The sequence below is a fragment of the Gracilinanus agilis genome, chromosome 6, assembly GCF_016433145.1.
Source record: "Gracilinanus agilis isolate LMUSP501 chromosome 6, AgileGrace, whole genome shotgun sequence".
Taxonomy (NCBI): Eukaryota; Metazoa; Chordata; class Mammalia; order Didelphimorphia; family Didelphidae; genus Gracilinanus; species Gracilinanus agilis.
Genome location: NC_058135.1, coordinates 78749383 through 78762988, shown reverse-complemented (window position 1 = coordinate 78762988; position 13606 = coordinate 78749383). Strand labels below are relative to the sequence as shown.

Below are 13606 nucleotides of genomic sequence, written 5' to 3'. Positions count from 1 at the left end.
GCTCATCAAAAAGTGGATGTTTAAGAGATTAAAAACTAGAACTAAATGTATGAGGTAGAATCGTTTGAGGAATAGGCCCAAGCCAGACACAGCGCATCCTTCTCTGAGCTTTGTTCTTGATTCTTCTGGACTTTGCCATCACAACTTTGCTTCATTTTCATTCTAGAACTTTCCTCAGTGCCTGGGGTTCCTTCTCATTCTGGACCATACCTGTGCCATGCCAGCCTCCAGCTACTGATGAGGTCCTTATTGGAAAGGCTCAGCTGGCCATGTGGTGTTCCTCACTTGGCTCTGGACTTCAATAACTTCCAGGATTGAGACTTCTTTTCTTCTTCCTCTTCTTCCCCATTACAATATAAGCTCTTGTATCTGTATGCCTAGTAAGAACTAACACAGTGCTGGCACAAAGTAAATGCTTGCTGCCTACCAGAAAGGGCTAGAGATGAACAAGAAACAAACAACAGAAAAAACCCCACAATGGCAGATAAATAGGAATTTATTAAAATCAATGTCTTCAACAATAAAAAAGTAAATGACATTAAGGCATCTTTTGTTCCATTACTGTGTATTCAGTAAGGAATTTTTTTTTAAAATACAAGAGAGCACATCTATACAAAATTCTTTCCAATGCATTTGGCAGAATTGTTTTATTTTTTCCTACCCCATGTATTATGAAAACCTCTCATGTTTAAACCTCTCAATATATCAATATTGAGAAAAATATAATTTAGACTTATCTGTGTGAAGACAGCAGTTCTCTGCAAAAAACAAAACATGGAAAGTAACTATGCACAGATATGAACTATATGAAAGAATCATAGTGGTATTCAATCACTAGCTTTCTCTGAAGCAATTTAAACATAAGTAATTCAAGGGAATGAACAGATGAAGATCTTAAATAAGGTGTCAAACCTATTAATATAGATCATGCTGCCCAAAACGCCACTTTTACTATTTACTCCACTGAGATGAGAACTTGAAAAGGGTATACTTGATAAGCAGCTTTATTCTAATTGGCTTTACATTCCCTTAAAAAAAAATCACACTCTAGAATAAGACAGTATAAATTAACACTGCATATATCATTATTTACTTTTCCCAATATTTGATCATTTATAAAGCTTAACAGGCTACTGAAAGGACACTGAACATTCCTGGTGGCATGTTTTACCTTCCTTTAAGGCAAATTTGTGAGAATAATGAAATACCAACAAATCTCTGCATGAACTGGTGATCTGATTACTTAGGAAACATACAAAAACTTATGTTTTATAAAATGCCAATAGAAGAAAAGAGTACTAAAAGAAACATGTTGGCCTCAGTTTATGGTATTAAAAGATGGTGTTTTCTTCTATCAAGTTTCTTTCATTATTCATCATCTTTAGAACCAGTTTTGCTTAACTATAAAAAGAAAAGAGAAACAGTAAATAAGTTAAGCTGTTACATTACTTGAGTTACATTGCTTCCACTTCATATCAAATTAAAAATGTTTCCAGTTAGTATACAAAGTTAACACTAACATACAAAAGCAACAAAGTCTATAGATTTTGAAAGCTTTTTCTTTCATGTAATGGCACTTCAAACTTTCAGGTTCTTCTTCAAACATGTAAAACTACAGAGTTCACTAATTGTTAAATTGTAACCATCAATAGGAGGAAACATAAAAATTACATCTAAAATTCACTAATGAAGATTCTGAGTGTAAATACAGGATAAAAGATGAAGTATTAAAAAATATATACGTATTTCTGGGCTTTAGAACCGTAGTGAAAAATTGGAAAATGTACAGGTTTACAAATGTGGGAAGAAACTATGGAAAATAGAGGAGCAGACCCTTGAAGCAAACTTTTAGGCAAAATCTCAGTGTTTATTCCTTCTTACACTAAAGGATCTTTCCTCATATTTTTTTTCATTTCCTTTTGTCACCCTGATTGAAATTCTACTAGACTCATTCCTTTAAAAATGCAAATACTTTTTGGGAGGCCTGAGGACTTTCAGACTACTTTCCTTGTAACATTTAAATGGAAGGATTGTGAGTTCCAATTAAGAAAAGAAAAGCAATAGTTTTGAGGCCAAGAGGCATTGACCTAAAGGGATATCAGCACCATAAAGGCAATAGGAATCCTAGAAGGACACTGGTAAGTGAGAGTGGTACTGAAAGGAAGGCATAAGAATGCTAAAAACACACTTTATCTATTTCAAAATGTTGTCTGAGACCCTCCTCCCTTTCTGTACTCCTCTGATCACTATACCTAAAACTCAAGTGTCAGGTTAGTATGTTCTCTTGTGTGACAGACTTAATTGGTATGGGAGTTTGGGCTGTTTAGAAAACCTCAGGTCCCCCTATAACGGAGAAGCCATTTCCATATAGAAACAAATAAACCTATCAATAAAACCCTGGGATGAGTGCAGCTAGGTGGTACAGTGGAGAGAGCACCAGGCCTGGAATTAGGAGGACTGGGTTTACTTAACCCCAATTGCCTTGCTCTTCTGTCTTAACAGTTATTATTGACAGAAAATAAGGATTTAAAAAAAACAACAAAAAGAAAACTTTGGAATGCAGTCCATTCATAAGTTGGAGACTGCTTGCACTTCCCTTTTGTGTGTCCTACCCACCACAACTTTCAAATTTGACTAGCTCAAGAGTTGCTGCAACACCTGGCAAGAACAGCTCTTTTTAGGAAGATTATAAAAAGAATCAACTTATTTGGCCTAATATACTTTAGGCCTAATGAATTTGGAAAGAAAAGTATAGGAAACTTAAGATTGGGTAAGGTGTCTAAAAGAGGGAATCAAAGACAACAGTTAATGAAAGTGACATTTTCATTTTAATTGGCAGGATGAGCACTTTTAACATTTGGACTGTCCTAGAATGAGAAACCAATCCATAAAGATTTCCTTGGCTTAGGCTATACCCCAACTATAATTTAAAGACAAACTTAGCCGATTAGTTATCACAGAAATGTTGAGTCTGAATGACCTTGAGGACATCTAGTCAAACACAATCTATTTAACTTCTCTGATTTGTTCAAGTTTATACAGTTAGTCAGTGGAAGAGGAGGGATCAGGATTCTTGTTTATATGATGTTCAACATGCTCTGCTCTGTGTAAGGGTCAAAGTTTCAAGTTGAGTACATAATAATTCAACACAAAATAATCTAACACAGACCTCAATATGAGCCTGTTCTATGAGCCACTCTTTAGGTTTCCCTCGGCATCACCCTCGACTAAGTCGAGGAAGTCGGGGACAGGAGGAGGAAGTATTTCTCAAATGGGATCTGTCAGCAGATCAGGAACAAAAAGGAGGTAAAGTATCCATTTCCACATGCTGGAGGAAAGTGGGGAATGGGGCTAGGGTGAAGTGAGAGACTATGGCAAATTGTGTATGCAAGGGAGATTTTCCCCATTCATTTAAGGGAGAGCAGGAAATAGGGACAGTTATAGGCAAACTTTCAAATAGAGGAATATTTACTTTGGGGTTCTTCCCTTTTCCATTCTGCAACCTCACCTGCTACATACACACCTCTTCACTTCCTCTGTCACTTGGCTCTAGGTGCTCTCTGGTCGTTCAAAATCTTTATTAGGGCACTCTGGTCACACCTGTCACCAAAGTGCCTCATACTCCAAAAGAGCACTACTTCTCCAAAATTTAAATTCCTTCCTTCTGTAATTGATGGTTATCTCAGGGAGTTTGGGAGGCATTTCTGGGTAACTCCCCCATAAATAAGGAAGCTAGTGGCACAAGAATAGAGTACTGGGCTTGGAGACAGGAAGGACTAGAGTTAAAATCCAGCCTCAGACACTTACTGGCGAGGTGATCCTGGGCAAATCACTTAACCCCTTTCAGCCTCATTTTCCTCCACTGTAAAATGAAGATAGTAAGAGTATTTGCCTCCCAGGGTTGTTATGAGGATCAAGAAAGCAAAAAATAGGCACTTAATAAATGCTTACTCTTTCCTTTCCTTTCTCTCCCTACTCTCCTTAAATGCTACATAATGGGCAATTCTTTAGAAATCATCTTGACATTGTTATAAAGTGATTGTGAAGAAGGAAAAAAAAATACTTAAAGATACTTACATGCTGAATGTATACAAACATCAGAAACCAGTCAAATCCAAAGGTTGGTAGGGGAGAAAATAAAAAAGAGATCACATAAGTTTAATTATGACACTAATAAAAACTGACATTAAGGAAATAAAATATTCTGTATTTAAGGAACATACCTTAACTACATCAACCCAGTTCCAGCCTCGTGGAAGTTCACCTTTGTGATCTACAGAATGAAAAAAATTCATTTTCGAGATTAGAAAAGCAAGTTTTAAAAACTAGACTACTTTCTAACACATCAAAACGAACAAATTGCACTTAGCTATATAATCAATTTTAAAGCAGAAAATTATATGGTACAATAAAGTAGCCTTTTTAATTTCATTAATAATTAAATGTACAATTCTTGGTGAACAGAACTTGATTATAACTTTAAGTTTATAAAAGAATGATCATATATCCCTTTTTCACGTTTGCTCCTTTTTCATTCAAGACTACATACTTCCTCTATATGAAACACAAAGGCAAAATGCCCAGGGTGAGAAGAAAATAGTAATTTTATTAATTGTATTTATTTACATTTGTAGCCAAAGTAGATGTTTGGGAATATTATATCCCTTTAATTAACTTTTTGGTTGCATAATTGATACTAGGTGTGCTTATGTAATTAAAGGAATTTTATTTATAAAAAACAATGCTCACTTTTGGGGAGATATTAACTTCATATAACAGTTCATATAACTGTATTGATTACAAATGAATAATAAAAAAATTCCAATAACATTTCTTCATTGAACTCTGGACATAATTTACTTCTTGTTTAATCTTCAAATTCTGCATATTAATTTTACAGTTAGGAAAAATGAGATAAAGACTGCCTCTGTGATTCATAAAGAATAAGAAAGATGCTACTAGGGTTTTAGCTCTAGGTACTGATATCTTTCCCACCCCCCAAATCTAATACTTTACCTGGTCCACTAGAAGGACTGTAGAAGCATATCTCTAATTTTAGCTATTAACACTTCCACTTAGAATCTTGGGAATGGTTCCTTTAAGATAGTTCCAAGTCAAAGACATTTAAGGCACCCAGCTTAAAAATGGTTTGGGCATCTGTCAGCAGAGAGTGAGGTATTTTCTTTGAACCAAATCAATGGAAAGTCTAGTCTATAGTTGTTCGTAAATTTATAGTCCAATATGCTTATGATAAAAGGCCTGGTTATTCAGTTTCCTGGCCTCCTCTTTCCTTTAGAGGTATGAACCCTCAACTAACTTAGCCTTCTAGGAGCTCTCTGGGACATCTTAGAAAGACATCTCTCTGGCATACAAATTAAGTATCTGAAGAATCAAAGGGTATTCAACCATAAGGCTCACCAATGGCTTGGTTAATGAATGGAAGGACTTTTAGGTGAAGTCTCTATAGTTGTTAATTTTCAGTCATTGTCTCAATAACTCAATAACATAAAACATATGTGCCAATTTTACTGCAACAAGGGCTGGAATTACTGCTAAGGGAATAGAGGGAAAATCTTTTTTTTAATTTTAATTTATTTTAATAACAAATTTCCACATGAAATTTCCAAATTGTCTCACTCCCTTCTTCTCTCTCCCATCCCAGATCTGGCATGCAATTCAATCTGGGTTATACATGTATTATCATGTAAAACATATTTCCTTTCATATTATTCATTTTTGTTAGCAAATAATCTTATAAAACCAAAACCTCAAAATATATACCAAATAAACAAATGATAAATCATGTTTTCATCTTCATTACTACTCTAACAGTTCTTTCTCTGGAGGTGGATAGCATTCTTTTTCATAAGTCCCTCAGAATTGTTCTTGATCATTGTATTGCTGTTAATAGCAAAGTCTATAATATTTGATTGTTCCACAATATTGCTTTCATTGTGTACAATGTTTTCCTGGTTCTGCTTATTCACTCTGCATCAATTCATGGAGGTCTTTCCAGTTCTTTCTGAAATCATCATTCCTTACAGTACAATAGTATTCCATCACCATTATACAACCACAATTTGTTCAGCCAGCCATTCCCCAATTGAGGGACATTCCTTTAGTTTCCAATTCTTTGCCACCACAAAAAGAGGAACATAAATATTTTTGTATAAACAGGTCTTTACCTCCTCCTCAACCCCCCCACCCCTGCCCCAGCCTTTTTGATCTCTTTAGGATATAGAGCTAGTATTGGTATTCCTGGATCAAAGGTTAGGCATTCTTTTATAGCTCTTTGGGCATAATTCCAAATTGCCCTACAGAATGGTTGGATCAATTCACAACTTCATCAGCAATGCATTAGTGTGCCAATTTTGCCACATTCTAGAGGGAAAATCTTAAAAGGAAACTGCCAGAAACTAGAGATGTTACTCAGTGATACATGTTCATTCTCAGACTAATGTTCTCATATAGCTGTTAAATTCTTCAAAAAGTTAGCCTTATTAACCATGATTCTGGAAAATGAAGACTAGTATCTCATGGATAATTACTTTTTAAATTACTTAACATTGTTTTGTCTCACAGTAATGACAAGTAATAGTTAAGATAGATGACATTTCAATAGTACTTTAAGGCTTATGAGGTGCTTTTACTTATTTCATGTGACCTTCACAACGAAGCAGTGCAAGTATTATTATCCCATATTCCAAATCAGGAAACTGAGGGTTTAAGAAGGCTAAGGTTATATAATTAGTAAAAGAGACCAGTATTTACAATGCTGGCTATCTGACTCCAAGCTACTTTTTCTATTATATTAGTGCTGCCTCCAACTTTATAGTATAACAATATAATAATAATAAAACAAGATTTATCAAATATAAACTAGGTCTCAAAACAAGTTATTTTTAAGGCTTTTTCTATCACTGAAAGAAATATACTACAAAGATGAAGAAATACAAATTCCCAAAGGAAAGAATAAACATGCAAAATAATCATCAAGTGAAGCAGCCAAAAGTTTATCTGTGAGGGATTTAAAAAAGACTGGTGGATCTAATACTTAGCAGTACAAACCTGTTTTGTCTGCCAGTTTCCGTTTCTGGGTTTTTGAAAGCTGTTCTTTTTTATCTTTTTTCTTACTTGAGGGAGCTGTATTAGGAGTTTCAACTGAAATAATATTGCTTATTGATGTCTGAAAAGAAACAAAATAATTCACAAACTCTTAAACTTTGGTACACATTTAGTAAGAGAAATATATCCAATTCTTGAAATCTGCTGTCTTACTATTAAGTTGGTAAAATGAAAATGCACAAGATTACAGTATATTTCTATTAAATATATGACATTGGTATAGTGCTAGAGCTTAATACAAAGCTGTGTTCAAAGGGCTGCTATGAAACAATGAAACTTATAAAAAGTGCTAGTGGTAGTGAGACCTAAAGCACACTGAAAATAAGAGGGTCATATTAGCTTCCTAAGTAGATGCTATATAGCTAATTCACTACAACTTGAAATGTTTAACATAGGGTTTAAAATGCACATTTTATGTGGGCAATATGTGTCTTATTTCCCAACACGATGAACAGGAAAATATACATTATATGGCAATTATGTACAGCCTATATCATATTACCTGCCTTCCTGGGGAAGAGGGAGAGGTGGAAGAATGGATTACAAAATGTTAGAAAACAACTATTAAAAATTGTGTCAACAAGTAATTTGGAAAACATAAAACACTTTTAAAAATGCAAATAATCCATGCCATCAAGCACCTCAGGTCATACTAATTTGTCCAGATCTTCTCAGTTCTCCCTCTAAACAGTAAAAAGAATCTTTTTCAACACTATAGTCATTAAGTCAGTAATGACATTTTGAAATTCTGAACTTAGCCATAGACTAAGAGAGGGCACAGAATCAGAAGTTTCAGTTGCTGTCATTAAGAAGTTTTTGGCCTGATTAGGAAATAGTACATAATCAAGTGTTAGATGTGATACACAGTGTAAACATTATAGAGGTCTCAAAAGACATAAGCTTTAAGTTTTGACAGAGGTCTATTTTCTAAGGAAATTCTTGAATGATACTTTTGTGCTAGTTCAAACTACTTTTTTGGTCAGGGAAATCTCCTCAAATTATCAATTTAGGATGAATTATCTAAGCCTATTTGTAACAAGCGAAGAACTATGACTCAAAAGCAAAAAATTATTATCAACAACAGGGTACAACCCTAACTCAAAAGCAGGTCAATCCACTTTAAACAAAGTACCACTAAACTGTCTGAATAATATTTTGTTCAACTTCTCCAAGGGGAATTTAAATAAGGCTTTTTACTAGACACATAGAAACTTTCCCACGCCTCATTGAGCCAAATGAATATGGAGGGTATCCAATAATTCTTATTATTGATATCTTGGTTTCTGTGTGAAAGTGAAGCTTACAAAATCATTTCCTAATTACATTTTAAAATTTATTTGCATTTTAAATTTGATCCAAATCTTTTAACATAAAATCGTGGGGCATTTAAATAAACAGGATTTAGAAAACGCTATTATAAGGGCTCAATTACATGCTCACCACAGACTGGACAGGATGGTGATTCTCCATGAATTGCTCTTTATTGTCCTTGGCATATTCAAACAATGTATATGTCATAGCAGTTCCAAGATTAACTTTAACTTCTTCCTGTAATTTAGCCAGAATACTTTGCTTTACAGCTGATGATCTAGAATATATAATATATTTTTAAAAGAAATTATAATGCTAACAGAAAAGGAAAAGGGAGTCAAATGTAAATAATAAATGAAAAGCACTTACATGGTGTTGTTGAAAAAAGCATTCATAGATATGATTGGAGCTGTTTGTGGATATGTTTCTGTCCAAGAAACTTCTATTAAGAAAGCTTTGGGATCACCATTATCACCTATCTGAAGGAAAGGAAAATGTTAACTAGAAAATAATTACACATGTGATACAAATGCCAAAGGCAATAGAAGATATAATCCAAGGAACATGAAGCCTTCTTTGACTAATGTATCTCAGAGTAGTAGTTTCTCCACTCAGGGAATGCCCTATAGCACTCAGCTTGCTTCCTGGACATATAGTGTTGATACTGATGTTTAAGTCTTATCTCCTCAGCTAAAAATGAAAGCTTCTTAAAGCCAAGTACTGTGTTTCATGATCACATCTATCCCCACAGCCTAACACTCCCTTGTACAAGAGGAGAGGGCAATAAAAATAAGCTTACTGGGTAGTGCCATTTGCTAAGGAGAAAGACCATCATGCACAGATACTAGACATGCTCTGGTAAAGCCAGAGTCTGACTTAGGATTAAATATGGAGAAGATATGAGGGCTATGGAGTTTAGATGGGTAAAAAGTAAAGCATACAATATTTTATAACATCACTTAAGGAAAAGTAAATGCTAAAGAAGAAAATGTTGCTAACTTCCTTTTTGCAACTATCTAATGAAAATTCTGAGTACTGGACTATAAAACAAAAATCAACATTTCATCAATGACTCCTCTTTCTGCAAAAACCAATTAACAAACATTTATTATATGGCAGTCATTGTACTAATTGCTGGTGAAAAAAACAAAAGGGAAAAAGTCTCTGCCCTCAAAAGAATACATTCTAATTGAGAGGCAACACTTATATAGGCATAGAGAAAATACACATAGAATACAAAATAGCCTTAGTAGGAAAAGCAATAAAAATGATCTCATTTATGCTTTGTGTCTTACCCTATATTGAAATGAAACTGGACTTAGTTCTCGGAAACTTTCATCACCTTCATAAATAGAACGCAATGCTTCCAGCTCCATCTAAAAGGAATGAATAAAATGAGTTTGTCTCAGTCTCAGAAGAATAAATTAGAAACATAGAGGCTTGAGTCTTTGGTGCAAATTTGCTATATGAAAGTTATGTCTGTTAACATACTCTAAGAAACACTATGAACTCATTACAAAGCATTACCTATTTTGAAAATAACTATCTTTGAAAAATTTAATAAATCTGACGTTGAAAATTTATGCCAAGCATAGAAAAGGCAGTCAATCCTGTTAAATTTCAAATTTCCATTTAAAACCATCTGGTACTTAATGACACTCCTGGGGACTACTTAACACATTGCACAGAAGTCATACCAAAGAAATCTACCCCATGTCTTCCCAAATTAAGAAAAAGAAAACCCAACCAAAGAATTCTTCCACAAATCAGCATCTCCCTTTGAAAATTACATCCTAGAGGGCAGCCGGGTAGCTCAGTGGATTGAGAACCAGGTCTAGAGATGGGAGGTCCTAGGTTCAAATCTGGCCTCAGACACTTCTCAGCTGTGTGACCCTGGGCAAGTCACTGACCCCCATTGGCTAACCCTTACCACTCTTCAACCTATATTGACTCCAAGACAGAAGGTAAGGGTTTAAAAAAAAAAAGAAAGAAAATTACATTCTAAAGGAGCTTGAATAATTTCTAAAAATGATTTACTTTCCAAACAAATCTGTTAAACGCATAACAATTTATACTTACATAACATTTTTCTCTCAAATCTTTTTTGTTATTAAAACAGTCAAGGAGAAATAAATATTTAGTACTTTCTTCAATATATGTGATTTTGTAGGCATATAGGCATTCCCTGAGGAAAATCTCTCAAACTTTTATCTTGAAAAAAGTGATCATCTTACAAAACCTGGTAATAGTCTCTCTGACTTTATGCTGGTGCTTGGATTTACAGACATACAGTATGTTACCAGGCCCTTACAAGTCATTCCAGCTTGGTAGGACATATTGGAGCTTTCACTCCTATAACAAAGTGTTCAAGATCCCAAGGTCACTTCCATTGTAGAGAATTAGCTTGTATATGAGTAGTTCTACACTGAAGGGGATATGTTCAAGAAATCACAGATCCACTGAAAATCTTTTTTTTTCCACTAATGCTGCACTCAAAGATGGTGAGATACAAGATCTTACTAGATTAAGCTTAACATGGTCAGTAAATTTGTTTTTTAAAAATATTTTCATAAATGTGTTTCAATATAATCCTATTTGTAATCCCATGTATTTTCGTTAAATAATCAAAAATATTTTTAGTGTCTACTATGTGCCAGGCACTGTGCTAAGTGCTGGGGATAGAAAGGCAAAAATCAGTCCCTATTTCCATGGACCTCAGAATCTAAAGGAAATGACAACAGGCAAACAACTATACACAACCAAACTACAGAAAGGATAAAATGGAGATAATTACAGAGGGAAGGCATTAGCATGAAGGGGATCAGGAAAGAGTTCTTTCAGAAGGTGGGATTTTAGATTTTATAACTAAGAATATTCTTATGTTTCAAATCGATGGTCAAGGAGGTTGAAAAAACGCACTAAGAAAATTTTAGTTACAATATGGGTTAAAGAAGCTTTTAGGAACTGACCATGACTCATAACATTGTTTCTAGGAGAAAATTCATTTCACATAGGGAGGAAAAAGATTTTAATTGAAGTGCTACAACTAGCTCTCCACAAAAGAGAAACTAGTGGATGAAAAAATATTTCTTGATGTTTTGCTTCCACATTCATCAGGCTATTTGGATACAAAGAACCTTTTAAAATTAGGGATTGCCTGTATTCTCATGCCTAATTAACAGATTAAGAAAATGAGGCATATTAATTCCCTCTCAAAATTGCTCAAAGAAAGAATACTTTTAAGAATTCAATATTTCTTGGAGAATTATGTAGATCATTTAAAAAGCCATGTTTTAGACTTTCCAAAAAAAATTAAGGTGATGGGGGGGCTACACCTATGATTTTACTGATATAAAAGTCATTACCATCTTAAAGATTTTTAGAGTTGCCTCATCAGAGAAAGAGCTTGAACGGATATCCCCCTGCCAACTCCCCCTCTCCCAACCTTCTCAAAAGTCCTTTAAAAACACCACCAAAGCTGAAAAATCTACCATATGCTAAGTCACTGTGATTAAAGTTTCTATATTTTTCAAAGTGGCATTCTCAAAATAAAAAAAAAATTAACATCTATCAATGGGATTTTCTTGGCAAGGTTAGTAGAATAGTTTAAGGTTTCTTTCTCCAGTGGATCCTTTTGTCAGGCAATCAGAGGTTTAAAAGGGTCACACATTTAGGAAGTGTCTAAGGCTGGATTTGAAGCTAGGTCTTTGAGTATCTAGGTCCTGTGCTTTTAAGTACTAAGCCACAGCTCAGCTTGGGTACACCAACAAGCTATTTTAAAGTCATGGTGTCCCATCAAGCCTTTATTTCTCCTAAAACAAATGTAATTTTTTTTAAAGCTTTACTTTCTGTCTTAAAATTAACACAGTGTATTGGTTCCAAGGCAGAAGAGCAAAGCAACTGGGGTTAAATGACTTGCCCAGAGTCACACAACTAGGACGTGTCTGAGGCCACATTTGAACCCAGGACCTCCAATCTCTAGGTTTTTCAATTCACTGGGCCACTTCCCTGCCCTTGGTTCAATAATTTTTAAAACTGAACTAGCAGGTAGAGAGGGACCCAAGTCCAAAGATATTCCAAGTCCCCTTGGGATATGAGACCAACAAGAATGTGTCTTACTCCGCCTGGTGATCACCGATTTGGTGCTTCTATAGGGAATCTCAAATATACAAAGAACTAATACACAAATGGCTGAATACTCAGAACATCTTTGATAAGGTAATCTGCTATGAAAGAAGGATGGGGTGGTGGGTGGTGTGTGTGTGTGTGTGTGTGTGTGTGTGTGTGTGTGTGTGTAGAATGGGCAGAAGGAATATGTGTGTAAAGAAATAAGGAGGGAGGAAGACAAAAAGATATGGAGGGAGAGAGGTAGATGGAGAGAGGGAGAGAAGGCGGTCTGAGAGCGGGTGGGCGAGAAGACTACTCACTCTATAGCCCTTAATCATTAGTGGCTCCTCCTCCACTCAGAAAACTGAGCTGAGGTCTCTATTCTTCTTTCTGCTTCATTCAATCTTCCTAAATGAAGAAGCATTTACTAAATAAATAACCTACAAAGTGCCAGGCACTGTTCGGGGAAAGGCAAACCCCTTGCTGTCCTCAGTAGGGGAGCACCAAACTCCGTGGCTGCCTTCAGGACTCTACAGAAGGTGGCCGGGTAGGGAGGCAGGGCTAGAACTCGGGCTCCTCCCCACACCCTATTAAGATCACTAGAGTGTAGATTTTGAAGCAGAAAAGACCCCGAAGGCATCGAGTTCACCCCGCCCCCCTCCCGTCCCTTTATCTTATAGGGTCCCAGAGAGGACAAGGGACTTTGTTCTGGGAGCCAGAAATCCGGCCCCGGCACGGACCGGATTCCTTCCCACAACAGGCTGAGCTTGGGGGGCGGGGGTCTCTGAGAAAAGGAAGGTATATGGTAGGCGCTTAATAAATACCGGTAGACAAGGAGAGGCGACGTTGGAGGGAGAGAGAGTTGGAGTGAAAGGGTCGTCCCCGCCTCCGTCTGGGGCACCCACAGGGAAAAGGGGCTGCACCGGGAGATCCCTTCTCTTTTACCCTGGCCCCAGTCTCCCGGGAGGAGGGGTCTTACCTCCTGGTCCTCGTTGGCGCTCATCGCTCCTGCACAGAGGTCCTCCTCCCTCCGACGGGTGTGGGTGAGTCGGGGGGGGGGGGG

At 36.1% G+C, this 13606-nt stretch overlaps 1 protein-coding gene across 2 annotated transcripts; it reads right to left on the bottom strand.

Annotated features, from left to right (window-relative positions):
- Positions 1-478: 478 nt before the first annotated feature.
- RWDD4 (RWD domain containing 4) lies at positions 479-13559 on the bottom strand. Of its 2 annotated transcripts, XM_044680629.1 has the most exons (8): positions 13523-13559; positions 9732-9812; positions 8806-8915; positions 8566-8713; positions 7069-7186; positions 4224-4273; positions 4078-4080; positions 479-1401 (listed from the first exon to the last, which is right to left on the bottom strand). In XM_044680629.1, exons 1-8 carry the CDS (start codon positions 13544-13546, stop codon positions 1369-1371), a joined length of 567 nt encoding a protein of 188 aa, XP_044536564.1. In that variant the 5' UTR covers positions 13547-13559; the 3' UTR covers positions 479-1368. The 2 variants fall into 2 exon arrangements, with proteins under 2 accessions (XP_044536564.1, XP_044536565.1); XM_044680630.1 differs by lacking the exon at positions 13523-13559 and having other exon boundaries at positions 8806-8911; positions 9732-9753.
- Between the last annotated feature and the right edge of the window lie 47 nt (positions 13560-13606).